This window comes from Nannospalax galili, unplaced genomic scaffold, assembly GCF_000622305.1.
Source record: "Nannospalax galili isolate Female #2095 unplaced genomic scaffold, S.galili_v1.0 scaffold634, whole genome shotgun sequence".
NCBI lineage: Eukaryota > Metazoa > Chordata > Mammalia > Rodentia > Spalacidae > Nannospalax > Nannospalax galili.
In genome coordinates, this window is record NW_008336853.1 from 2,308,942 (window position 1) to 2,336,218 (window position 27,277).

Genomic DNA, 27,277 nt, shown 5'->3' on the forward strand with positions numbered 1-27,277 from the left:
GCTAAGCAACGGGTCCCAGGGATGTACCTGCCCTCACCTTTCTAGTACTGGGATTACAAGCATGCTAATAGGCCCAGTTTCTTTTACATGGGACCAAACTCAGGTCCTCATGCTTGCTCGGTGAGCACTTTACTACCTGAGCCATCTCCTCAGCCCCTCAACAAAAGTCTTTACACAAGTACTACAAATCCCTGCCCAGATCAGTTGACAACCACAGACTATATGACACTCGGGGACTTGTCTGGGTACAAGGTTGGCTCTGAGGTACCCTCTCACCCACCCACTGCTGTTATGCCTTGACTTTGGAACCTCGCCCAGTGCCTACCCCTGAGCCCCTTCAGTCCTGCACAGCACATAGGCCCATAGTCAATTGGTTGGGCTCCTGTCCCTGCTCTGCACTTCACCAGCTGTGACAGGGCAGCTCACTCTCCTGCAGCCTCCATAACAGTTCGAGCACGGACCATCCAGAAACCTTGAAAGAATTACATGAGCTCTGAGTGTGGGATTCATGACAAGCACTGACTGTTGTCACTGATTTAATTTTACACGAAGTATAGCAACAAAAAGGATAGAGATGCAAGGATAGCTGGGCTCACACGCTTGGAGCCCCGACCCCCACATAACTGCATGTCAAAACCGCCCCCTGGGAGTTTGCTTGGAAAGGCATTGGAGAAGGGGGCAAACTTTCTGTTCCCAGTTTGCTAATAGGTGGAGCTAGTAGAGAGGGAGGAGGAACCTTTTCCCTCTGTAGGTGGAGAAATGTACTAATAACTAAAAACTGGGGGGCTTGATAAGCAGAATCCAGGGACACATCCAGAGCCTGACCTGAAGGTTATGTGTGCCCTAACTCAGGGTTAGCCTCAGGGTGACCGAGACCCAGGGATCCAGCGGGAGGACAAGTCCTGCCCTGTTCCACCCTAGAAAGGGGTGCACTCAGGATTCGGCCCCAGTGTGGGGGCCCCAATATGTCTCACCAGTGATGCTTTAAGAAGGAAGCTCATCTTTCCATATGTCAGACCAGGGCAGTACAAGAAGGAAGGGACCCACAGAGACAGTGGTGCAGGCGAAGGGCAGCCTAGGCGGATGCCTCTTCTTCGTCCCTTTCTTCATCTGCTTCTTCATCTGCTTCTTCCTCCTCCCTGGCATTCACTTCGTCCAACTCATTCAGCTCCTCCCTGGCTTCCGTCTCTGTGCTTTTTTTTCTCTTTTGGAGCAAAAACAGAAATTCTGGTAAGAGGTAAATTTCCTCTCATTTCCCAGATGTGAATCTCCTGAGGCCAAAAGCAGACAGCTGCCTGGAGCCTGGACAACAAGGCCCTGGGAGCCCATAGTGCCAAGTTCTCATTGGCTCAGCAGGTGCTCAGAGTCAGGGGAGGTGGAAGGTGGGCAGAGCCTTGGGAATCTGACAGCCCAGCATCTGCCACTTGCAGAGCAGGTGACCGTGAATCTTCTGGGGCACCTTGCCACCCTTGCCTATGATGGGGCATGACACCTTGAGGGCTGGTCTTGGCTTAGAGATGAAGGGAGTAGGGAGACCACACACAGAGGATGGCTTCCATCCTGGGTCAGTTGATGTTCCTGCCTTCTTTTCTTCCTTCCCTCCTTTTTTATCTTTTCTTCTTTAATTAAAAAAAGGATGTCGTTAGCCCAGGCTAGCCTTGAACTCACTATGTAGCCAAGGAATGTCTTGAACCCCTGATCCTCCTGCCTCAGTTTCCCAATTGGGTTACAGGCATGGACACTACCACATTCAGCTCTCTCTCTCTCTCTCTCTCTCTCTCTCTCTCTCTCTCTCTCTCTCTCTCTCGTCTTTTTGAGTCAGGGTTTCCTTGTAGCCCTTGCTGGCCTTGAACTTGCTATGTAAACTAGGCTGGCCTCTAACTCACAGAGCTCTGCCTGCCTCCGCCTCCCAAGTGCTGGGATTAAAGACTTGCACCACCACGCCTGGCCCTCTTTCTCTCTTATGAGATTGACTCTTGTTTGGAAGAGTCTGGCTGCAAATACTGACTCTTTCTGTCTCCTCTCCTCAAGTGCAGGATTATAGGCATGGGTCACCCTGCCTAACTTCTGAGTGATGCTCTCTGATCCCCAGAATTTTAGACCAATTACAGAAACTAAGAGAGAGGAAGAGGTGGAGGTGTGGGACAGGCAGAAGAGGGGGTGAGGCTGTGAACCTCAATATGTCTCAAAGCTCAGCTTCACCATCTAAAATGTTGAAACTGTTGTAAGAAGCTCATTTCAGGGGCTGGAGAGATAGCAGCTAACAACTGTCCATAACTCCAGTTCCAGGGGATCTGATACCTTCTTCTGACCTCCATGGGCATTGCACAACATGGGTGCACTTACACACATGCAGGCAATACACTCATACACATAAAAATAAAATAATAAAATATTTTTTAAGAAGAAGCTCATTTCAGATGGCAGGACACTAAGCACAGACCACATGGCACTGTAATCTTTGCCTTCCGAAGGGCCAATAGACCAGGGGTGACAGAAGGAAAGAATTGGCCAGAGAGCCAGATCTCTAGTCTTAATAAGGGTGCCCTGACTCCCCTAGCTCATAGAAAGTGTGAGAGTGAGGTGGCTCCCAGCCAAGGGCTCCCCAATGCATTGTGCACCACAAAATCGCCCCCTGTCCTCAGGCAGACCCAGGTATTTTCTATGGATGCTCCACTTGTCCCCTGCCCACCCATCATTAACCAAAAACTGACCATTCCACCCATCTGACAAATAGGCTGGGGTACGTGGGGGTTACAGCATCCCATTCACCTACACAAAACTTGTGCCTAGAAGGGCTCACACTTGATTTAAAGCTCTGGCACAGCCTTGAAATTTCTTTGCTGTTTTTTGTTTTGTTTAGATTTTTTTGAGAGGAAAGTCTTATGAATCTTAGGTTAGCCTCCAAATTGCTTAGTTGTTGAGGATGATCTTGACTCCTGATCTTTCTGCCTCTACTTCCCTGGTGTTTGGATTACAAGTGTGTCCCACCCCACCTAGTTTATGATATAGTGCTGGGTATGGAACCCAGGGCTTTGTGTATATTAGGTAAGCAGTCTACCAACTGAGCTACATCCCAAACTCCTCTATATACTTTAAAATTTAAAAAAAACCTTTTATGTGTATGAGCGTTTTGCCTGCATGTGTATGTGTACTCCTGTGCACAATGTCTACAGAGGCCAGAAGAGGGTGTTAGATGCCCTGGAACTGGAGTTACAAACAGTTGTTAGCCACCATATGGGTGCTGGGAAATGAACCCAAGTCTTCTGCAAGAGCAGTCAGTGCTCTTAACCACAGAGCCATCTCTCTGGTCCATCTAAATACTTTAAAACTCTTTTTTGATTTATTTTTTATTTTATGTGTATGAGTGTTATGCCTCATGTATGTATGTAAGTGTACCTGTGTCATGCAATGTGTGCAGAGGATAGAGAGGGCACTGGATCCCCTGGAATTGGAGTTATGGACAGTTGTTAGCCACCACGTGGGTACTGAGATTTGAACCCGGGTCCTCTGCAAGAGCAGTCAGTGCTCTTACTGCTGAGCCATCGCTCCAGACCTCCTAAATACTTTTTAAACAAGAATCCTGCACTTTCATTTTGGTCCTGGGCCCCACGATGCACCGATCTCGCTTAGAAGAGTTGATCCTGGCATATTGTAGCTTAGTCTTTTTCCTGTCATGCTGGTCTTTGACTCTTTCCTATCTGAATCCCTAAGAACAATGACACAAGTGGACAAGATCTTTGTCTTCCTTTGTCCCCTGGTATGGAGGCCAGAAAGCAAACAGGTGCCTTCTTCATTGCAGAGTCTCCTCATTTTCCACATGAAAACCGAGGTGAAACCGAGGAACTTAGAAGCAATGTGAACACCCCAGATAACAAAGGCAGAAAATGCATGTGAGCTGGGGCAGAGGGGTCAATCACAGATCACACTCCTGACATGGGTTGGGCTAAGCCACAATGGTGCACAGATTGCAAATGTCACAGCCCTGTCCTCCCGCAAGCCTCAAAACTCTCACTCACAGATCCCCAGGTCCCTAATTCAGTAAGCCACCATGCATGTTCAAGATGGGGAGAAAAATACCACGAGGCATGGAGCTCCTGCCTCAAGGAACCTGGTTTCTATTTGAGACAAGTTTCCTCAGGAGAAAGGAGTGATCCCTCCCACTCGCCAGTGGACAGTGAAGGTCCATCTGGGAAAGCTACTGGCTTGAGATCACCCAGACACCAGCAGTCAGGCAGAACTCAGGCCACATGGCTCCCTCCCTGCCCCCAGAACCCCCTCCCACCCCTGCTGAGGTCCTTACAGACTTTGGCTTTTTCTTCATGGCCTCTGCATCCTTCCTCCTCAGTTCCGAGAAGACGATTTCAAAAAACTCCTCCTCGGCTTTGGCGACCAGCTCATTCAGGTCTAGGGCCCCCTCCTCCTCCTTCTGGCCGTCGTCTTCACCTTCTACCTTCCCTTTCTCCTTTAGCCGCATCTCACGGTGCCTCGCCTCCAGGATCTTTTCTCGACGGGTCTCTCGCTCAAATATCTAGGGAGGACAGGGACAGGAGCAAGCCAGTGGGAAGATGGTGTGGGCAACTAGACACTCCAACATAGGCTGGGCTTCTGTGGAAAGTAGTCCTCTGTGAAGTCTCTATGGGGGTCATAGAGCGAAAAGAGGGCTAAGTCGGGTGTGTTGGCACACATCTGTGGGGTCAGCACCCAGGAAGCTGAGTTGAGAGGATTGAGTCAAGAGGGTTAATGGCGGAACTCAGTGCTCTCCCATTGTTCTGGTCACATCCATCTGTCTTCTCTCTGGGCATCTACTAAACCTTCACTTGAACAGTTTTGCTGGCAAAAACTACCACATTGTCTGCAACCATCACAGACTGGATCAAGCCACTTTGATTTACTGCTAGAAAACCTAAGCCTGGGGAGGTTTAATGACCTGGCCAGGACCACTGAGTGTGAACAACTGAACCAAGGCAGATCAGTACTACTAACAGCCCTTAGTTCATTTTGGGACACACACACACAAAAGATAACCCACCAGGCATGGTAGTGCAATGTGTGAATCCCAGAACACACTGGCGGCAGAGGCAGGTGGATCTCTATGAGTTCTAGCTAGCCTAGTCTACACAGTGAGTTTTGGGTCAGCCAGGGTTACATAGTGAGACTATCTCAAAAAAACAAAAAAAAAGTCAACCAATTTTTTTCCCAGAGGGTAGAGGGAGGGGGCATATTTTTTGTGTGACTGGGCCTCTCTGGGACCCGGCTAGGTCAGGACAAGTACAGAGTGGGCCTCAGCCCTGCACTCACAGAAGAAGCTATGTTCTTCTCGTTCCTCTGTAGGGTGGAGAGACTGCTAGAGACCTCCAGCAGCGTGGTCGTCCCCAGCTGGGAACCGCAGGCTATGAGGCACCCAGTGTCTTGCACCCGGAGGCAGAAGAGAGCATCATCACACACCTGTTGGAGAGGTCAGCAGAACCAGGTAGGAAGAAAAATGAAGTCACGTTTGTCCCATGTTCTGGCCCTGTTCAAACACCCCAATTGATACCCCCTTCCATACAGGGTGAAGTTCATTGTCTGTCAAGACCTTGGCCTCCAGCCTCATGGTTAATTTACCCCGATTCATACTATGGATCCCTGAGTCCCCTGGCCTTCCATGGCCCCAGCCAGTGGGACTGAGATCTGACTTGCTGATATGAACTTAAACTTGATGGGGAGGGTTCCAGGAGCCTGAGTATACGGTTCTGAAGGGATACACACTTAGGGAGAGGAGGGACTATTTAATTCTTTTAAATTCCCTCCTGGTTTGTTGTTGTTTGAGACTGGGCCTCATGTAGCCCAGGTTGGCCTTGAACTCACTACATAGTCAAGGACAACCTTGAACTTCTGATCCTTCTGCCTGCATCAGCACACCTGGTTTGTTATTCAGTGCAGGAGATAGAACCCAGGGCCTCATACATGCTAGGCAAGCACTCTATCAACTGAGCTACATCCCCAGCCCCTGGGGTATTTTTGTTTTTCTGTTTGCTTGTTCTGTTTTATCTTGTTTCTTGGCCTGCTGGGGAAGGAATGAAGATTTTATGCATGCTAGGCAAATGCTCAGTGTCCTTTCAGTGTTTGAGTTCCCTGAAATAATTCTTCCACACCACTACCTTTACAAGTCCCCAGACCCCTCTGCAGGAACCCATGCATCCAAGGCCAGAGCTGCAATTGGCCAGAAATCAAATCACTCAGAGAAGCCCTGTCCAAGTATGCCTACCAACAGCAGCAACACACACACACACACACACACACACACACGTACGTACATACGTACACGCACACCCTGGGTCCATCCAGGAAGGATCCCAGCTCATGAGCATCTGGGTGCATAGGGAGGGGGGCCACTTGACCTTCAGGCTGAGGGCAGGGTCACACTGCTTGAACACCAAGTCCCAGATGTCTAGGGTCCCATCCATCTTGGTAGTGAAGAAAACTGCTGGCCTCACGGGGCTCCAGGCTCCATCGGTGAGGTAAGCCATGTGGTACCTGTGGAAACCAACGCTGTGAGTCAAGGACTCTGTGGTGGGGAGGGGAGGAGCCCGATGGGTTACAGCTCCTTTCTCCCAGGTTCTCTCAGGATCCAGGGGCTCTGATTCTTGCTGGACAGGAAGTTCTTCCTAGGGTCTGACTTCTGGCATGCCGGCCTCACACATCTGTGGCTTCTCAGGCTGCTTTTTACAGGGCTCTGGGTACGGTTCTCCCCATGGGCTAGACATTGGTATTTCCCACAGTGAACCAGACCACAGGCTCCTGCTGTTGGAACTGGGACCCACAGTGGAGTCCCCTGAAGGGCATGTCTAGGAGGTTCATAATTCTGAAATGGAAGTGAGCTATATTTTCTCCTGACCTTCATTTGGATATTCAGAAATTTTTTCAGTGAACAGGGAATATTTATTATTTTATTTTTTAATATTTTATTACCTTTATGTATATGAGTGTATTGCCTGCATGTGTGTAAGTGCACCAACGTCGTGCACTGTCCATGGAGTTTAGAAGAGGAAATCGAATCCCCTAGAATTAGAGTTACAGATGGTTGTTAGTCACCATGTAGGTGCTGAGAATCGAACCTGGGTCTTCTGAAAGAGCACTCAGTGCTCTTAACTGCTGAGTCATCTCTTCAGCCTCTTATTATTTTATTTTATGTGTATGAGTGTTTTGCCTGCATGGATGTAAGTGCAACATGTGCCTGCAGTGCTCACAGAGGCCAGAAGAGGGCATCAAATCCCTTGGAACTGGAATTATGGACAGTAGTTAACCACTATATGGGTGCTGGGAACTGAATCAGCATCCTCTGCAAGAATAGTCAGTGCTCTTAACTACTGAGCAATCTCTCCAGTCCAACACTTTTTAAATAATTTTTTTAAAAACCCACTTATTTCTTTCTTGTATGTATGTGTGTGGGTGTGTGCATGCCACAGCGCACATGTGCAGGTCAGAGGACAGCTTACAGGAGTTGGTTTTTTCTTTCTGCTATTGGGTTCTGGGGATCAAACTCAGGTTGACAGGCTTGGTGCTACATGCAAGAGGAAATAGGGACTGGAGAGATGGCTCGGAGGTCAAGCACTTGCTTCTCTAGCTACACACACACACACACACACACACACATACACACACACACACCCCTCCATGGGCTCTCTCATGCACATGTACCACTCCCATATATATAAATTTTTTTTAAAAATGTTTTTTAATGCTAGGCATGGCGCAGTACTCAGGAAGCAGAGGCAGGCAGATCTCTGTGAGTTTGAGGGTAGACTGGTTTATGTAACAAGTTCCAGGTCAGCCAGGGCTACATAGTAGGACTCTGTTTCAGAAGAAAGAAAAAAAAATTGTTTTTTTATGAAAGTTAAATTTCACTGGGATGTGGTATATGGACATGTGATCTTTCTATGTAGCCCAGGCTGCCCAAACTTGAGATCTTTCTGCCTCAGCCTCCAGAATTCTGGGATTACAGGTCTGAGCCACCAATGCCCAGCTTTGTCTTTTGTTGTTTGTTTTTGAGAAGTCTCCCTATGTAGCCCTAGCTGGCCTAGAACTCACTATGTAGACCAGGCTGGCCTCGATCTCACAGAGATCCGCCTGTCTTTGCCTCCGGAACACTGGGATTAAAGGTGTGCACCACCAGGCCCGGTGGAATCCTGCATCTGTATTTTCTAAATTGTACAGATGGCCAACACTCTGGGGTGGACTGCCCGTGTTCCCTTTGCTCTTCTGCATCCCTGGTTCCCCGTTACCTGGTCCACATGATAGATGACTCCCGACTGTCTTCAGACCAGATGCGGGCTGTCCAGTCACCTACAGTCAAAAAGTTCTTGGGGTAGAAGGGGTTTCTCTGGAGGGCGTAGATGGGGCCATGGTGACCTGAGAAGGTACAAACAATCTTCTCGGCTGGTGTCTTGGCCTTGCGGTTGCAGGAGATGACAATGCCCTGCTCGGTGCCCACCATGAACTTGGTTGGCTGTGGAGGGAGTGACGGGAGGGGAGGTCTCGTGAAATATCAGATGTGGGTTGGGCTCATGTGACTAGCAGTCTGCCTGCTCCATTCAGGATGGGCCCAATCCTTCTCCTCAGCATCCTGGGATGTCTTGACAGAATCCTCCTAGGATCCCCCTTCACAGAGCACCATTGTGTGTACTATGGGAGTGTGTGGGTGTGTGTGGCCTATGTGTGTGGTAAATATGCATGTGTTTGCAGGTACGTGAACCTGTATGTGAGTGCTCAGAGGTCAAAGGAGGACTTTGGGTGTATTCCTTGATTGCTATTGGCCTTATTCCTTTCAGGTAGGGTCTCTTCCTGAACTTGGAATTCTGTTTCTCAGTGAGACTAGCAGTTAGCAAAACCCCAGCAATCCTCCTGTCCTCTTCCCCCAGCACTCTGTAGGTACAGGTCATCCCGGCTGCATAGCAAGTGCCTTTGACCACTGAGCTGTCTCTCCAGCCCCACTTACACCCTATCATAAGGATTTTGGATATTTGTCTATATAGAGAATAAACAAAGCCCAGAGTCAGCACACTAGTAGGCAGGAGCCTCATCTAGCATGACAGTGACTGGTCCAAGTGATATCTCAGTTAGACGTCATTAGGAATTTGGAGCAGGTGGCCAGTCAGCACTCAAGAAGCCACCAGATGATCAATGATGCATGCTGTCTCCGCCACTGGTCTGTGAGTTCCACGAAAGGATCAGAGCACATCACAGGCGTGTCTCTCTGTGTGTAGGACACCTCCTTCCACCAGGCCCTGGGAGCTCATTCTTGACCCACCATGGCAAAGCTCTGTGCTGGGCTGGGGCAGGGGACGAGGGGGAGCAAGGGCTCAGTGTCCCAGCTTCCTAGGATGGAGGTCTCATTTCTCCCCAGTGTCCCTTCCCTTTTTTGTGTGCTGAGTCACCCAAAGGCCCTGCAACAGGCTACTTGTAAGTATGTGTGGCTGTCACACTTGAGTCCCAAGAAGGCCAGATGGCGGATGTGAGTCACAGAAAGTGGGTTGGTGTTGAGGCCCTTGGGAGGAAAGGTTAGGAGTATTGTCCCGGCCCGGCCCCTTTAGCCCCTGGCAGTATCTGCTGCATCTTCAAACACAGGCACAGAGGCAGCAGCTGTCTCCCTGGCTTTGCCTTAGTGCGTCCTGGTGCTCCACAGACCTTTGCTCGGCCAATTCTCACCTCCTTTGGGATTTTGCCAAATCTCACCTCTGCAGAGGCCTCCCCAGATTGCTGCTTTGTTGTGTATTCAGCCCAAGCCACTCAGCTAAACCATACCACAACTGACTCCCAAGCCCCTTGTCCTGAGCTGCGGCAGACATCGTATTACCTTGTTCACTGCCCCTCTCACATTCACAAGTCAAGTTCCTTGGGGGCGGGAACATTTGTCTCTATTGATGATAGATATGTTTTTTCTGTCTCCTCTGCTCTCTCTCCCTCCCTCCTGTTTCTTTTTTGACAGGGTCTCGTGTAGCCCAGGCTGACCTCAAATTACATATGTGGCAGAGGATGACCTTGAAGTTCCCTGATCCTCCCACCTCCACTTTCCTAACACTGGGATTACAGACATAGGTCAGTTGATGTGGTTCCAAGGATCCAGCCCAGGGCTTTGTGCTAGTTAGACAAGCACTCTACCAGCTGAGCTGCAACCCCAGCACACAGACTGTTTCTTCATGCCTAGAACAGTGCCTGGTAAGAGCAGGGGCTTGATGGTTGTTGAATGGTTGAATGAATAAGTGAAATGTGAGCACAGCTGTACTCCACCGTCACCCAACCCTTCAACTCTTCCCACAACCCATTCGCTTTTGGAAGGGAACACCAGTTCAGGACAGAGGTAGCCCGTCCCGAAAGTCCTTATGAAACAGGCAGCAATATCACCCATGTTCATGGTGGAACGAGGTACTAAAGCTAAGAGATGTAAGCACTCAAAGTATCCAAGGAAGGACAAATGGATAGCCAGAACATGGGTTATATACACAGCAGAATACTACTCAGTCTTAAACAGGAAAGGAATTCCGACAGGCGCTACTGCATTGGGTGAGCCTTGAGGACCACATGCAAAGTGAAATAAGTCAGTCGCAGAAGGACAAATACCAAAGTGGTGGCACACAGCTGTAATCCCAGCACTTAGAAAGTAGAGCCAGGAGAATCAGGAGTTCAAGGCCAGCTTCGGCTACATAGGGAGTTCAAGGCCAGCCTGGGTTACATGAGATCTGATCGCAGAAATAAATGATAGATAGATAGATAGATAGATAGATAGATAGATAGATAGACGACAGACAGACAGACAGACAGATAGATAGATAGATAGATAGATAGATAGATAGATAGATAGATGAATGAATAAAACAGGGCCAGGGAGATGGCTCGATGGGTAAAGGCACCTGCCACCAAGCCTGACAATCTGAGTTTGATACCCAGGGCCCACATGGTGGAAAGAGAGAACTGACTTCTGTAAGTTGCCTCTGACCTTCACAAGTGTGCTGTGGCACACACACACACACACACACACACACACACACACACACGAATTAATTAAAAAATTGGGGTCAGGCGTGGTGGTGCACGCCTTTAATCCCAGCACTTGGGAGGCAGAGGCAGGTGGATCTTTGTGAGTTCGAGGCTAGCCTGGTCTACATAATGAGTTCCAGGACAGCTGGGGCTGCAAGGAGAACCTGTCTTAAAAAGACAGAAAAAAAATGTAAAATTGGGGCTGGAGAGATGGCTCAGTGGTTAAGAACACTGGTTGTTCTTGCAGAAGACCCAGGTTCTAATCCCAGCACCCACATGGCAGCTAACAAATGTCTGTAACTCCAGTCCCAGGGGATCTGACAGCCTCTTCTGACTTCCATGGGCATTGCATGACATGGGTGCACTTACCTGTATGCAGGTAATACATGCATACACATAAAATAAAAATAAATTTAAAAAATTAAAAATTAAACAAAATGGGGGCTGGCATGTAGCTCAGTTTGTAGAGTGCTTGCCTAGCATGCATGAGGCCCTGGGTTCAACCCCTAACACTGTACACAGCCACACATGGTGGTTTAACATTCCTAAAATTCTGCATTCAGGAGGTGGAAAGAAGATCAGAGGTCTTTTGAGACAGGGTCTCCCTGTAGCCCCAGCTGTCCTGGAACTCACTATGTAGACCAGGCTGGCCTCAAACTCACAAAGATCTGCCTGCCTTTGCCTCCCAAGCGCTGGGATTAAAGGCGTGTGCCACCATGCTCAGCAAGAGGTTTAAGGTCAACCTCAAACACATAGCAAGTTGGAGGCCAGTCTGGGCTACATGAGACCCTTACTCAAAAAGTGAATGAAAAGATAATTTCTATGCAATCTGTTCACTGAAGGGCTCTAGAGTGGTCAAGTATATAGAGACAGGGAGCTGAATGAGGAAATCGCCAGGGTCTGAGGGAGAAGGACGTGGACAGCTGTTTTTCATGGGCACAGAGTTTCCTTTGCTGTATTTTTCTGGCAGAAGATCTAGTTTATCAGAGAGGAAACAAAATGCTTCATTTTGAACAGGTGAAGAATGAACGTTCAAGAAGAAGTCAGTTAAAATGAGTGTAGGGAGCAGGAGTTTTACCTGAAATTAGAAGAATAACTGTATTTAGGGGCTGGAGAGATGGCTCAATGGTTAAGAACATTGACTGCTCTTGCAGAGGACCCAGGTTCGGTTTCTAGCACCCACATGGTAGCCAATAACCACCAGTAATTCCAGTTCTGGGGCAGGGAATCTGACACCCTCTTCTGGTATCTATAGGCATTGCACGACTGTGTTGCACTTATATACAGGCAAAACTCTTAACTCATACATATAAAATAAAAATAAATCAGTTTTAAAAAGGAAAGGGCATGATGGTGCGTGCCATTGATTCCAGAATTCTGGAGGCAGAAGCAGGTGGGTCTACACAGTGAGTTCTAGGCCAGCCAGTGCTGCATATTGAGACCCTGTCTTGAAAAAGAAGAGCCAAGCTGGGGGTGCACGCCTTTAATCCCAGCACTTGGGAGGCAGAGGCAGGTGGATCTTTGTGCGTTTGAGGCCAGCCTGGTCTACATAGAGTGTTCGAGGACAGGTGGGGCTGCAGGGAGACCCTGTTTCAAAAAGAAAAAAGAAAAAGAGGAGGGGGGGGAGGGGGAGGGGGGGGGGGGGGAGAAGAGAAGCCAAATTACTTTAAGAAAAAAGCAGAGCCAGACACAGTGGTGCACGCCTTTAATCCCAGCACTCAGGAGACAGAGAGATTGAGCCCCGCATGGTCTGCATAGCAAGTTCCAGGCCAGCTAGAACAGGGAGACCCTATCTCAAAAAAATCAAAGAACAACAAAAAGAAAAGAAAGAAGGACGAGAAGGAAAGGGAAGAGGGGAGGGGAGGGGAGGGGAGGGAGGGGAAGGTGGAAGGGAATGTGGAAGGGAACGGAGAAGGGAAGGAAAAGAGGCACATTACTTTAACAGTATGAGTCAGCAGAACCCAAACAGCTATGAGGAAGTGCAAATTATATTTGTCAGTAACATACTAGGAGAGGCCCTCCCTACCCAGGCTCTTTCTGTTCTGTCTGTATAGCAAATAAAATGTCATCTCTTAATAAAGAGCTTGAGTTTTGAAAGATGAGAAAGTTCCAGAGCCAGATGGTGGTGATGGTTATACAACAATGTGAACATACAGATACTACTGAATTGTCACTTAAAAGTGGTTCAACCAGATGTGGTGGCCACATACCAGTAAAGGATCAGAAGTTCAAGGTCATGGCTCAGTGAGTAAGGTGTTTACCATCAAGCCTGGCAACCTGAGTTCAATCCCTGGGACCCACAAGGTGGAAGGAGACAACCAACTCTTAGAAGGTGTCTTCTGACCTCCACAGGCACACCATCCCCCCACCAAAAGTAGATAAAATATAATTGATTTTTAAAAGTTATTTGTAAAATTCAAGGTTGTTCTTAGCTAAATAGTGAGTTGGAGGTCAGTCTGAGATACAAGAGACCTGTCTCAAAAAGTTAAGATAGTAAATTGTAATTTTATGTGCTTTAGCGAAATTTTAAAAACATGCACAGGCTAGGGGGTGTGGCTCAGTGGTAGAAGGTTGGCGGTAGGTTCAATCTTTAGTAAGATGAAAGAGAGGGAGGGAGAGAGGGAGGGAGGGAGGGAAGGAGGGAGAGGGAGGGAGGAAGGAAGGAAGGCAGGCAAGCAGGAAGGAAGGAAGGAAGGAAGGAAGGAAGGAAGGAAGGAAGGAAGGAAGGAAGGAAGGAAGGAAGGAAGACATAAACTGACCTGCTAAGATGGTGTCAAAGGAAAATAAAGAGCTTTCAGAGTCTGGGAAGCAGTCCATCAAGCCAGCCAGAGTACCTATTAAGTGTCCAGGAAGTAAGCTACCCAGCATGCTTTGGGTCCCAGACATCCCAGCTGGGGGGAGGTAGAATCGAGCTTGTGGCTCTAGTATCAGCTTCACCTCGTGCCAGGGCCATGTGGCTTACTCTCACTAAGATTCTTGTTTGTGGGCTGGAGAGATGGCTCAGTGGTTAAGAGCACTGACTGCTCTTGCAGAGGACCCGGGTTTGATTCCCAGCACCCACATGATGGCTATGAACTGTTCTTAACTGTCCTTAATTCCCCTTAACTCGGGGAATCCGAAGCTCTCTTCTGACCTCTGCAGCATTGCACGACATGGGTGCACTCACATACATGCAGGCAATACTCTCATTCACATAAAATAAAAATAATAAATAAAATATTTTTTAAAAAAGAGTCTTGTTTGTTGGGTAGCAGATGACGTCAGGGCCTTGGGGGTGAGAGTGGTGGCTAAACAGATAAGGCGGCTGCAGGTGTCCAGCATAGGCTGTGCACTCAGTGAGGGATGGGCGTGGAAAAGCAGGGGCGTTACACTCGGCAGGTGGCCTAGAAATTTCAGCATTGGGGTAGAATGTCTTCCTGAGCCTCCTCTCCCCATCCCCAAATGCCCTCCCTCCGGGGTCTCCTCCTAGGCTAGAGTGCCATGGCGTCTGAACTGCCTTCCACCAGCATCCATTCCCAGCCATGGATGAAGATGGCTAGGGTTGGGTGTGAGGTCAGAGCCTCCCAAGGTCCTAGGAATGATCCCGAGCCAGACAAGTGATATTCCCAAGAGGGAACCCAGCTTGGGACTCAGCAAGCTAAGAGCCCATCTGGAAAAGTGGTTTGCTTTCTTGCTTTATCGAGGGAGTCAGTTTCTGCTTCTAGAAACTTCTCTCTGACCCGTTCCCACTACTTCTCTGCTCGGTTTTGAAACTGACCTTTTTAAATTTTTTTTCTTTTAGACATGGCCTTGCTATGTAGTCCTGGCTGGCCTGGGCTGTGCTGTGTAGACCAAGCCGGTCTCAAACTGTCAGTAGTTCTACCTCTGCTTTCAACTGTAAGGGTTTTTTTTTGTTTTGAGACAGGGTCTCTCTGTACCCCCAGCTGGCTTGGAACTCACTCTGTAGACCAGGCTGGCCTCAATCTCACAGCGCTCCATCTGCCTGCTTCTCTCTCCCAAGTACTGGGATTAAAAGTGTGAGCCACCACTGCCAGCAACTTTAAGTTTTAAAATTTTTATTCTGTTTATTACTACTGTACGTGTGTGTGTATTGTACATGCATGCCATGGCACACCATGTGTATGTAGACATCAGTTCTCTCCTTCCACTGTGGGATTCTGGGATTGAACGAACTCAGGCCATCGGGTTGTGCAGCAAGTGTTTTTTTACTGAGCCAAGCCTGATCCCGTTTTTTTGTTTGTCTTGTTTTGATTCGGGATCTCCTGCAGTCCAGGTTGACCTCAAACTTCCTATGTTGCTGAGAATGACTTTGAACTCCTGATCCTCCTGCCTCTACCTCCCAAGCGCTACTCCACACTTGGTGTTTATCGTCCCTTCTCAGTCATTAACCGCCATAATTATGTCTGTGCTCTGGCTTTCTCATTTCCCTCCCTCACACTTCTTTCTTCCACAGAGCAAAGGAATGACCAGCCTGGGTCCCCAAGTGAGGCAGGGGCAGTGTGGCTACTGGTCTGGTCAGGGATCTTCTGGAATCCTGTGGTGTCAACTCAGCAGAGCCAGCTTTTTTTTTTTTTTTTTTTTTTTTTTTTTTTTTTTGTTTTTTTTTTTTTTTGTCTTTTTGAAGCAGGGTTTTGTCTTTTTGAAGCAGGTTGAAGCAGGCTCCCTGCAGCCCCAGCTGTCCTGGAACTCAGGCAGGTGAGAATGGCAGCTTCCTCCAGGAGCTCTGCTGCCCCCTGCTGGAAGATCACTGTAAAGCCCACGCAGGTGAGGTAAGGCTGCCTGGGGAAGGAAGGAGGTCCCCTGTGCTACACTAGCCCTGGTCTCTCCTTAGCCCCAGCAAGGGAGAGCAAGAAACACTTACCAAAGTAGACTCAAACTCCAGGGAGATGGCCCCCAGGGCGTTCTCCAGCTGCCCCTTCCTGCTTATGTCCATGATCACCACCTCGGTGGGCTCGCTCAACTTGCGGATGTCCCACCACATGACCTGGTGGGGGAGGGGTGACTTGGAGGCCTTTTGCCCTCTCCCCCACCCTCCAGGGGCACAAAGGATATAGGATAAACGATATCAGCCTGGGGCTCCTCATCTAGATGTGGAACCTTGTGAAATGTCGCCTGTCCATGTTACCATGTCAGTGGGTATTGTCACTACACGGGTCCTGTTTAGGCAACCATATTGTTGAGATTTCGTGTCATGTCTAGGGGACACTATCAAACAGCAGGTGTCCTGGTCCAACGGTTCTCACAATCTTCCTGCCCCCTCTTCCTCCATGTTCCTTGAGCCTGAGGTGTAGGGGTTGTGTTGTAGACGTACCAATTGGGGTTAAGCGCCCCATGGTCATTAATTGTCCAATTCCACATGGTCAGCCTTAAAGACATGTACACATGTGCAACACTGAATGGGCAAGAGAGAGACGAGAGAGAGAGAGAGAGAGAGAGAGAGAGAGAGAGAGAGAGAGAAATGTTAAAGAAGAGATCACGAATTTGAAATGAAATGAGGGGGCATGGGAAAAGCTGGAGGGGAGAGAGAGGGATAAAAATAATGCAAATATGGTACTCATGTATGGAATACTCAAAAAATTTTAAGTTTAAAAAAAAAAGAATCACAGCTTGGGCCCTGGAGCTCAAGCCTGACTTTCATTAGAATCACTGACAAACTTCGTAAAACTTGGATATTAGAGATTCACCCCAGTCTTACTGTCAAACTCCCCAGATGTAGGCACAAGAGGCTGAAGTCTCCAAGGAACGCCCCCCCAACCCCAATATAGCAGAGTCTATCAGGGTGAAAACTATACCCAGCCGCTGGGCATAGTAGTGCATGCCTGTGAAGATGGAGGCAGGAAGATCAGGAGTTTGGGGCCAGCCTGGGCTACATGAGACATCTTTTAAAGAAAATCAGGACTGGGGGTGTAGCTCAGTGGTAGAATGCTTTCCTAGCACACATGAAGCTCTGGGTTCCAGCCCCAGCACTGGAAAAGAAAATAAAAATGTAAAAGGAAATGTTTGGGTGATTCTGATGGGAAACAGGGCAGCGTGCAGGCCCTTAGCTCCTCCCAGGGCCTGGCCAGGTGGTACCTGTCCATCTGTGGATGCAGAGAAGCACTCAGTGCCTGTCTTCGACTGCAGCCAGATGGTGCCATACACAGGGTCTTGGTGGCTGAACTCGATAGTGGACAGCTCTGCCACCAGGCTGCCCTTCCGGGTGTCCCAGCAGGCTGACAGGGAAGAAGATGAACGTGTAAACTGAAGTTCCCAGGGAAAAGTCATGCCGCATTAAAGATTCTATAAGACTGTTTGACTGATTCGAATTTCTGGGACTGTGGAGAGCTAGAATCACAGATCCATAGCCAGAGTATCTTAAGGCTCTCTTTAGTGACCACTCACAGTGACCATTCATTGCCCACTTTTAAAAATGTATTTATTTTGTGGGTTGGAGAGATGGCTCAGCAGCTAAGAGCACTGGCTGCTCTTACAGGGGACCTGAGTTTGGTTCTCAGCATCCAAAGGGAGGATCGTCTGTTATAATCTATAACTCCAGTTCTAGGGGATCCAATGCCCTCTTCTGACCTCTGCAGGTATTGCATGACACGGGTGCACTTACATGCATGTAGTCAATATACTCATACACATAAAAATTTAAAATATATATATTTAAATGTATTTATTTTATGTATATGAGTGTTTTGCCTGCTTTGTATATTAGTGCATCCAAGTGTGCAGTGCCCGCAGAGGCCAGAAGAGGGTGTCAGGTCCCCTGTAACTGGAGTTACAGATGATTGTTAGCCACCATGTGGGTGCTGGGAACTGAACCCAAGTCCTCTGCAAGAGCAGTAAGTGCTCTTAACTGCTGAGCCACCTCTCCAGCCCCACATTGCTCACTTCTGTGCCTGACCTAACATCCTTAAAATTATCACGTGAAATCATTTGGGACACATTAACAGACCACTAAGTACTACCAACCCTCAAACTGAGAATGCCTTCAGGTTGGGCTTAAGACCCACAACACATTAATGTGTGTTGCTATAACCACGTACCTGCTCCTTGTGTGGAGGGTGCTATTTAGCTTGGTTTTGTGAGTCTCGTGTAGCCCGGCCTGGCCTTGAACTCCTGATTCTCCTACCTCCACTTTCTGCGTGCTGGGATTACAGACTTGTGCTACCAACCATGGCTCTACCAGTGTGTCTGAAAAGTGCCTTGATTTGTGACTTTCTTTGGCTCTGTAGCTCTAATCTAAAAACTTTATGAAGCTATTTTCATGTTGGAACTTACTATTTGGGGTAACCTGACCATGCTCCCCAGCCGACATAACTACTCATATTTGACTCCCAGATTAACCAGTTCTCATTCCCCTTTGAACTCAGAGCTGTGTTTTAGGGGTCATTAGGTGGGTGGCGATGGAGGTCTGGGGTTCCTTCCCTGGTGAGGGAGCCCAGTTGGAGAGATACTGCTTCTCTGCGTTTGGTAGTATGTGGATTTTTAGAACTGGGACCATGTTCAGACCAGCCTACCATTCCTATCAGTCCCACAAAATCTGCAGACACTCCTGAAACAGGCTTCATTCATTCCACTGTGCCCCAGCACCACCCTCAGCCCCGGGGAAGCCCCTGGGAATAGACCAGGCCCAGTACTGGGAGAAGCAAGAGGAGGGTGGTAGCTAGGCACAGGGTGGCCAGAGAAGGGCTGCTGGGGAAAGTGGCAGGGAGCTAAGGCTGAGTGTAGAGCGAGTGGAAGTGGAAGAAGCCAAACTCCAATGGGAGAAAAGCTTGGGCAGATGCCCCCAGGGTGAGAACACCGGCAGATCTCGCTGCTGCATGAACTCACTGCAGCAAGAAATTCACAAAGGGAGGTGGGGGAAGACCGTTAGCAAAATGTCTCAGTGGGTGAAAGTGCTTGCTATACACCCGATGACCTGAGTCCAACCACTGGAATCGACAGCAGAAGGAGGGAACCATCAACCAAACTTTGTCCTTTGGTCTCGTTACATGTGCACCATGGCAGGAGCACGCCTGCATTCACACACATTACACACACACACACACACACACACACACACACACATTGATGATGATGATGATGAAAGCAGCCAGGAGTGGTGGCGCACGCTTATAATTCCAACACTTGGGAGGTAGAGGCAGGCAGATCTCCGTGAGATGGAGGCCAGCCTAGTCTATACAGTGAGTTCCAGACAAGCTGGGGCTACAGGGAGACCCTGTCTCAAAAAACAAAACAAAAAAGAAAGAAAGACGTCGGGTAAGATAGCTTATTGCATTACAAACACTTGCCACAAGTCTGATAACCCATGTTCAACCCTCAGAACCCATGGTAGAAGGAGAAAACTGTCTCCTGAAAGTTGTCCTCTGACCTCCACACATGCTCCATGGCACACACATACACGTAATAATAATAGGTAATTTAAAAGTGAAAGAAAAGCCAGCCGGGCGTAGTGGCGCACACCTTTAATCCCAGCACTCGGGAGGCAGAGGCAGTCGGAGCTCTGTGAGTTCAAGGCCAACCTGGTCTACATAGTGAGTTCCAGGCCAGCTGCGGCTACAGGGAGACCCTGCATAAAAAAAGAGAGGGAAAGAAAGAGGTAAAGGTGTAAAGGTGTCACCGGGTAAAAGTGTCTGCCACCGAGCCTGATAATCCGAGTTCGCTCCCCAAGACCCACATGCTAGAAGAGAATCAATACCCACAAGTCATCCTCCAACCTCCTCATGCTATCGCACATGTGCAACCCCCAACCACACAATAGAGAAATAAAATGCAGTTTAAAGGAAAAAGGCTGGAGAACTGGTTCAGAGGTGAAGAGCACTTGTCGCTCTTGTGGAGGACCTGAGTTCAGTTTCCAGCACCCATGTAAAGCAGCTCACAACCACCTGTAACTCCAGCTCCAGGAGATTGACACCCTCTTCTGGCCTCCTTGGGTACCTGTACACACTCACAGAGACTTAAAAAAAAAAAAAAAAGAAACATATACGAGACATGGTGGGGGGGAGGAAAGAAGGAAAGAAAGAGAAAGAGAAAGAAAAAAAGAGAGCAAGCCAATGAGATAGCCCAGTGGGTGAGGGCACATGTCGCCAAGCCTGATGACCTGCATTAATTTCCAGAGTTCACATGGTAAGAAGAGAGAACTGAATTCTTCAAGTTTTCCTCTGTCTCTGTCTCTGTCTGTCTCTGTCTCATACACACACACACATACACACACATACACACAAATAAATTGAATGTTTAAAAACCAAAACAAGGAAGGAAGGAAGGAGGAAGGAAGGAGGGAAGGAAGGAAGAAGGAAGGAGGAAGGAAGGAAGGGGAAGGAAAGAAGGAAGGAAGGAAGGAGGAAGGAAGGAAGGAAGGAAGGAAGGAGGAAGGAAGGAAGGAAGGAAGGAAGGAGGAAGGAAGGAAGGAGGAAGGAAGGAGGGATGAAGGAAGCAAGGAAGGAAGGAAGGAAGGAAGGGGGAAGGAAAGAAGGAAGGAAGGAGGAAGAAAGGAAGGAAGGAAGGAGGAAGGAAGGAGGAAGGAAGGAAGGAAGGAAGGAAGGAGGAAGGAAGGAAGGAGGAAGGAAGGAACTCAGAGGTGTTCAAGCCGCTGCTGCGACTTCCCACTTGGCCAACAATGGAGAGAAGCCTATTTGCTGTCCATCCTAACGTATCTGCTTTTATTTCCCATCTTCATTAAGCACTATTTCCAGGAATGCTGGTTTTGTAAGACGAAAGCGTTTGTTTCTAAGTTTTGACCTAATATTCCCCAAATCCAGGGCTTTTGCATCTGGTCCAGCCCAGAAATGTTTCCTTGTCTAACTTGCTTCAAAGCAGGGCTCTGGGGTGGGTTCTGTGTCCCAGATGTCACACTCGGGTCTTCTTACAGAGCAGGCGGCTCTGAGCTGGCATGAAAAGCCACCGAAAGGGTTATGAATAATGAGGCAGGCTCCTGAATAACTCATGACAGAGCTCCACTGCGGTCTTGGGGCCTCAGACAACCAGAGAACCTGGTGGGGAGATGTACCATAGCTCACAGCTGTCCCACAGCTCCCCTAGAGAGGAGCAGGTCTGACAGGGCCCCCTTCTTAGGAATGCAGGAGTTTAAGGCCAGCCTGGGCTAGTCAGTAAGATTCTGTCTCAGATTAGGGGCTGGAGAAATGGCTCAGTAGTTGAGAGTACTGACTGCTCTAGCAGGGGACCCGGGTTCAATTCCCAGCACCCACATGGTGGCTATCAGCCATCTGTAACTCTAGTTACGAATGCCTTCTTCTGGTCTCCATGGGCATTGCATGCACAGGTGTAATTGCATACATGCAGACAACACACTCAATCACATAAAACAAATAATTTAAAAAACAAATTGGAAAAAGAAGAGCAATTAAACCCAAAGCAAAACTGGACATGGTGGTTCATACCTGTAATTCCAGCACTCGGGAGGCTGAATCAAGGAGGTGTCAACATAAGGCCAGCCTGGGCTACACAGCGAATTCAAGGTCTGTGTGTGTTGCATATGGAGCCCCTGTTTCAAATAAGTGAATAGATAGTTGATTGATAGATGATAGGTAGACAGATGATAGATAGATGATAGATAGATAGGTAGATAGATAGATGATTGATAGATAGATAGATAGATAGATAGATAGATAGATAGATAGATGATAGATAGATGAAAAGCTGGACATGGGGTGCATGCCTATAATCTCAGCACTTAGGAAATGGAGGAAGGAGGTCATCCTCAGCTACATAGTGAGCTGAGGCTAGCTTAGGCTACACGATATCCTATCTAGAAAGGGGGATGGGGCTGAAGATGTAGCTCAGTTGGTAGAGAGCCTGATGACATGATGACCTGAGTTTACTCCTTGGAGACAACATGATAGGAAAGAGCAGACTCCTGCAAGTTGTCCTCTGACCTTCCCATGCACATCCATATATATTCTATCCTCTCTCTCTCTCTCTCTCTCTCTCTCTCTCTCTCTCTCTCTCTCTCTCTAATATCAATCAATCAATCATCAATCAATGTGAAATGTCCCCCACAGGTTCCTGTGCTTGGTCTCTACCTGGTGGCACTGTTTTATAAGGTTGTGGAAACTTTAGGAGGTGGGAACCAGTTGGAGGAAGTATGTTGCTAGGGGACAGGCCTTGTTTCCAGCCTGAACATTCTGCTTCACGGTGGACATGTCATTAGAAATCAATGCTGGGTTGGAGAGATGGCTCAGTGGCTAAGAGGACTGATTGCTCTTGCAGAGGACCCAGGTTCGATTTCCAGCATCCACATGGCAGCTAACAACCAACCATTCATAACTCCAGTTCCAGGGGAATTTGACCCTCTCTTCTGACTTCCTCAGGCATCGCACGACACAGGTGCCCTTACACACATGCAGACAATACACTCATACACATAAAATAGAAATAATAAACAAAATGCTTTTTTAAAAAGAAATCAGTATGGCAAGCTCCCACCACCCTGGACCAACGCATCCCAGCTACCATGCCTTCCCTGCCGTGATGGACAGGTCCCTCCAGACCTGTGAAGCAAAATTAACTTCTCCTCCTTAAATTGCTTCTCTCAGACAGCCTTACGCAACCAGAACAGTAACCAGTACAAGAAGGGATACTTTGATGAGCCTGGCAGCACACACCAATTCCCACGAGACTGTAACAGCCCCAACGTCCCGCTATGGCTGGCTTTACTTGAACTATAGTTATTTTTTAATTACTATATTTTATTTATTTATAGTGTGTGTGCATGCATGCCATAGCATATGTGTGGACATCAGAGGCCAACCTGAGGGTGTCCACTTTCTCACATTCCACCCACCATGTGGGTCCCAGAAATCTAATCCATGCCACCAGGCCTGGTGGCAGGTATCCTCACCAACTGAGCCACCACACCCAGCTCAAACTATAGTTTTTTTGTTTTGTTTTGCTTTTTTTGAGACAGGATCTCCCTGTAGCCCCAGCTGGCCTGGAACCCACTATGTAGACCAGGCTGGCCTCAAACTCAGAGAGATCCTGCCTCTGCCTCCCGAGTGCTGGGATTAAGGGCATGTGCCATCATGCCCGGCTCCAAACTATAATTTTTAAAACCTTCTCATTTTTGTGTTAATTCTAGATTTACCTGAATGTTGATGATAGGAGGTCAGACCACAGTACCCAGAACCTTGACTCCCCAGGGGACTGCTGTGGTTGGCTTCCAGAATGGCCTACCTACTTGGTCTAAGCCCAGCCCAGGTGGCCAGGTAGGTTCTGGGCAGCAGCACCAGGCCTGGCTGCTGGCTGGGTGTTGAGGTCCTCCTTACCTATCTGCCCATTGTAGCAGCCTCCTAGGAGCACATGGGAATCTTTGGGGTTGTACTCCAATGTGACAAGTGGAGAAGGTGGCTTCAGGGCTAGCTCAGGCTGATTGGGGTTTTCTAGAGACAGAAAAAAAAGTCCCATGAGTTGTGGATGGAAAAAGAACAGGGCCGATCAGTCCAACCCCTTCTACATATGAAGGGTGACAAAGATGGGAGCTGGGGGTCCCTCCTCTCCTTCCGGTCCCCTTGGTCTGAATCTTGGCTAATGGCTTTATTTCAGGGCGTGGTCAGAATTGGGGTATGCATTTGTGTATTGAATTCCATTTCTAGTCTGTTCCCTGGGTTTGGTGCAAAATAAAATTTTGACCCTAAGGTTTTTACCATGTTAGGGGCCAACATGATGGCTCAACAGGTAAAAGGCACTTGCTGCTCAAGCCTGAAGATCCGAGTTCAATCCCTGGAACCCATGTAAAAGTGGAAGAAGGGCACTGACTCCAACAAAGCTGTCCTCTGATCTCTACACATGTGCCCTGGCACATATACACACGGTAATAACACATTTTTAAAAATCCGGTGTCTGGAGCTGGAGAGATGGCTCAGGAGTTAAGAGCATTGACTCCTCTTGCAGAGGACCCACACGGCAGCTAACAAACGTTCAGTTCCAAGGGAATTTGACACCCTCTTCTGACTGCCACAGGCATTGCACGACATGGGTGCACCTACTTACATGCAGGCAGTACACGCATACACATAAAATAAAAATAATTTTTTAGAAAAATCCACTAGCTGTTACCAGTTGTGGTGGTGTACACCTTTAATCCCAGCACTTGGGAGGCAGAGGCAGGAGGATCTCTGTGAGTTTGAGGCCAGCCTTGTCTACATAGTGAGTTCCAGATCAGCTGGGACTACAGGGAGACTCTGTCTCGAAAAAGACAAGAAAATAAAAAAATAAATAAAAATCCACTAGCCATCAATTTCTTCCACCCAGGTCTGTACTAGGGTTAAAATTGGAGTCCACCCTGGGAGAGGGGGAAGGAGCTGCAGGAACATGCTGATCTGCAAAAGACAGGGAATGTCTGAGCTCACTGCTCCCTGTAGAAAATTTTCTGAGCTGTGAGGTGGGTCCACTGACCCTGTCAGCCATGAATGAAGGAAAAGTGTCAGGAAAGGTGGGACAAAGTTCCCCCCCTCCCGACATTTGGGCCTCTTTTCAGTCAACTAGGCATCCTTTTGGTAGGATCTTTAGGGCTAAGAATTGGGATCTCATGGGGTCTGGTTTTAATGGCCCAGATTAAGTCTGGAACTGGAGTTGGGGAACTGGAGAGATGGCTCAGCGGTTAAGAGCACTGACCTGGGTTCAGTTCCCAGCACCCACATGGTAGCTAACAACCATCTGTAACTCCAGTTCCAGAGCATCTGACACCCTCTTCTGGCCTCCACAAGCATCACACACACACAGTGCATTTACATCATGCAGGCAAAACACTCGTAAACATAAAATAAAAATTAATTAGTTAAATGAGTTTAGAATTGGACCAGGGTGTGTAGCTCAGTGGCATTAGCATTTGCCTAGCCTGAGCAAGGCCATGACTTCCATTCCAGCACTGAATGAAAAACGTGGAGTGGCACACACCTTTAATCCCAGCACTCAGGAGGCAGAGGCAGGCAGATCTCTGTGAGTTCAAGGCCAGCCTGGTCTACATAGCAAGTTCCAGGACAGCTGGGACTACAGGGAGACCCTGTCTCAAAAAAAGAAAAGAAAAGAAAGAGAAAAAGAAAATGTGGAGTGAAGGGAATGTTCGGGCTCTGCTGAGGCATGCTGCCCCTCAGAGAAGGGACAAGTACCTCCCTCCTCTCACTGCCCTCTCTGAGAGCACCTCTGACCCCGTGCTTCTACCCTGGGCTCCCTGACTTGTGTGCTGACCTCTGCCTTGGCCCCTCAGCCCTCCCTGGCCACTGAGTCCAGCTGCTTCTCACCCAGGTCCCAGATGTACGAGTCATGGCTCATGCCCATGGGTGCCCGCTGGAAATTCAAGCAGGAATATGCCACTGCCAACTTCTTGTTACCATCCGGGTGCCAGGAGAGGTGTGTGGCTGTCCGCTTGATCTCCTGAGGATCCCTTCAAGGGAGAAGGAAAGGTAGAGAATTGGAGGGGAGGGTCCCCCAACTTCTTATATAATTTTTCTTTAAATTTTTTCAAACATGGAGCTGGAAAGATGGCTCAGTACTTAAGAGCACTGGCTGCTGTTGCAGAGGACCCGGGTTCAGTTCCCATCACCTACATGGTGGCTAACAACCTTCCTTAACTTCCAGGGGATCTGACATACTTTTCTGGCCTCCTTGAGCATTGCATACATGTGGTGCACTTACATACATTACTTATGTGCAGGCAAAACACTCAGATACATAAAAAGTTTTAAAGATTCAAGTAGATCTAAGGAATCACTCCCATTCTGGGAATCTATTTTGCAAGGTTGAAGTTGGGACCTGGTGGCTCATGCCTGTCAATCTAACACTCCAGAATCTAAGGACTGCTGGGGTTCCAGGCCAGTTTAGGCTACAGGGCAAGACCTCATTTCAAAACAAAACAAAAACAAGAAAATACACAAGACTGGCTGGAGGGATGGCTCAGTGGGTAAGAGCATGTGTTGTTCTTCCAGAGGACTCAAGCTGGGTTCCTAGCACATGTATCAGGTGACTCACAACTGCCTGCAACTCCAACTCCAGGCTATCCAACACCCTATTCTGTTTTTTTGGTTTTGTTTTGTTTTTTGATCTTTTTGAGACAGGGCCTCCCTGTAGCCCCAGCTGGCCTGGAACTGATTATGTAGACCAGGCTGGCCTTGAACTCACAGAGACACACCTGTCTCTGCCTCTCAAGTGCTGGGATTTAAGACATGTGCCCCAACGCCCAGCTCCAGCACCCTCTTCTGGATTCCCAGGTGTTGGGAGCTATTAGTATAAGCACAGCTGTTATGTACATTGAACTGTGGCAGGCTTGCTTGTTTACTTTATGACCTTTCACCTTGACTCAAGAGTTTGTGTATTTTGCACACCAGTACCTAATTATTCTGCCAAGTCAGGAGGAATGTGTTGATAACTTAGGGAAGATGGTTAAATGGTGGAATTCACAACAAGTATTTGACAGTTCCTTGACCCTCAGATAAAGGTGGGAAAAAGCAGCTGTTGAAGCTGATTGAGCTAAGCAAACGGTGGCTATCTCTGATGTTCTACTGTATAAAAAGGCGGAGCTGAAATAAACCGGGCTGCAGTCTCTACTGACAGTCCTCCTAAGTATCTTTCTCTGTCTCTTGTTTTTCTTTCAATCCTCACTCCCCCTTTCAGGTGCTGTTCATCTCAGCCAGCTGGCACCGGTACCCAGGGCATATGCACTCACATGTACACACAACCACACATAAACACACACATAATTAAAAATAAAATAAATCAGCACTGGAGAGTTGGCTCAGCAGTTAAGAGTACTGGCTGCTCTTACAGAGGACCTGGGTTCAGTTACCAGCAACCACATGGTGGCTAACGACTGTCGGTAACTCCAGTCCCAGGGAATCCAATGCCCTCTTCTGGCCTCCATGGGCATTGCACTTACATGAGGGCAAAACACTCATACACATAATCTTTTTTTTTTTTTTTTTTTTTCCCGGCTGGAGAGGATAGGGGGTCACGTGTATACCTGTGAATGTATCCGTGCTCAAGAAGACCAAAGAAAACAAACTTTGACTGCTGGAGGATGTCAACGTGCATTCATACCTATCTATTTTAAAAGACCTCAAATTGGTATGGTGTCCCGAATGCGGAGCATACTCCAGGACTCCAGTTAAAGAGGGGGATAGCAGACCACTTCTGTATTTATTTGTATTTTGTTATAATTTTCATATTTAAAATTCAGTAAAATTGTTCTGGCCCATTATGCTTACTGTTATTATCTTTAACTACAGAAAACGATATTGGTTTCTATTAAGCACATTGA

At 48.1% G+C, this 27,277-nt stretch overlaps 1 protein-coding gene across 1 annotated transcript in view; it reads right to left on the minus strand.

The window, feature by feature from the left end:
• Positions 1-507: 507 nt before the first annotated feature.
• The window catches only part of Dnai2 (dynein axonemal intermediate chain 2), a 50,965-nt gene continuing 24,195 nt past the window's right edge, over positions 508-27,277 (minus strand). Inside the window, exons 5-13 of the mRNA XM_008831510.2 lie at positions 25,266-25,408; positions 23,292-23,405; positions 17,092-17,231; positions 15,881-16,003; positions 8,268-8,491; positions 6,384-6,519; positions 5,302-5,448; positions 4,304-4,531; positions 508-1,204 (exon numbers count right to left, since the gene is read on the minus strand). Coding sequence (XP_008829732.1) covers positions 1,076-1,204; positions 4,304-4,531; positions 5,302-5,448; positions 6,384-6,519; positions 8,268-8,491; positions 15,881-16,003; positions 17,092-17,231; positions 23,292-23,405; positions 25,266-25,408 — 1,384 coding nt within the window. The 3' untranslated portion in view covers positions 508-1,075. The remainder of the gene's footprint in view (positions 1,205-4,303; positions 4,532-5,301; positions 5,449-6,383; positions 6,520-8,267; positions 8,492-15,880; positions 16,004-17,091; positions 17,232-23,291; positions 23,406-25,265; positions 25,409-27,277) is intronic.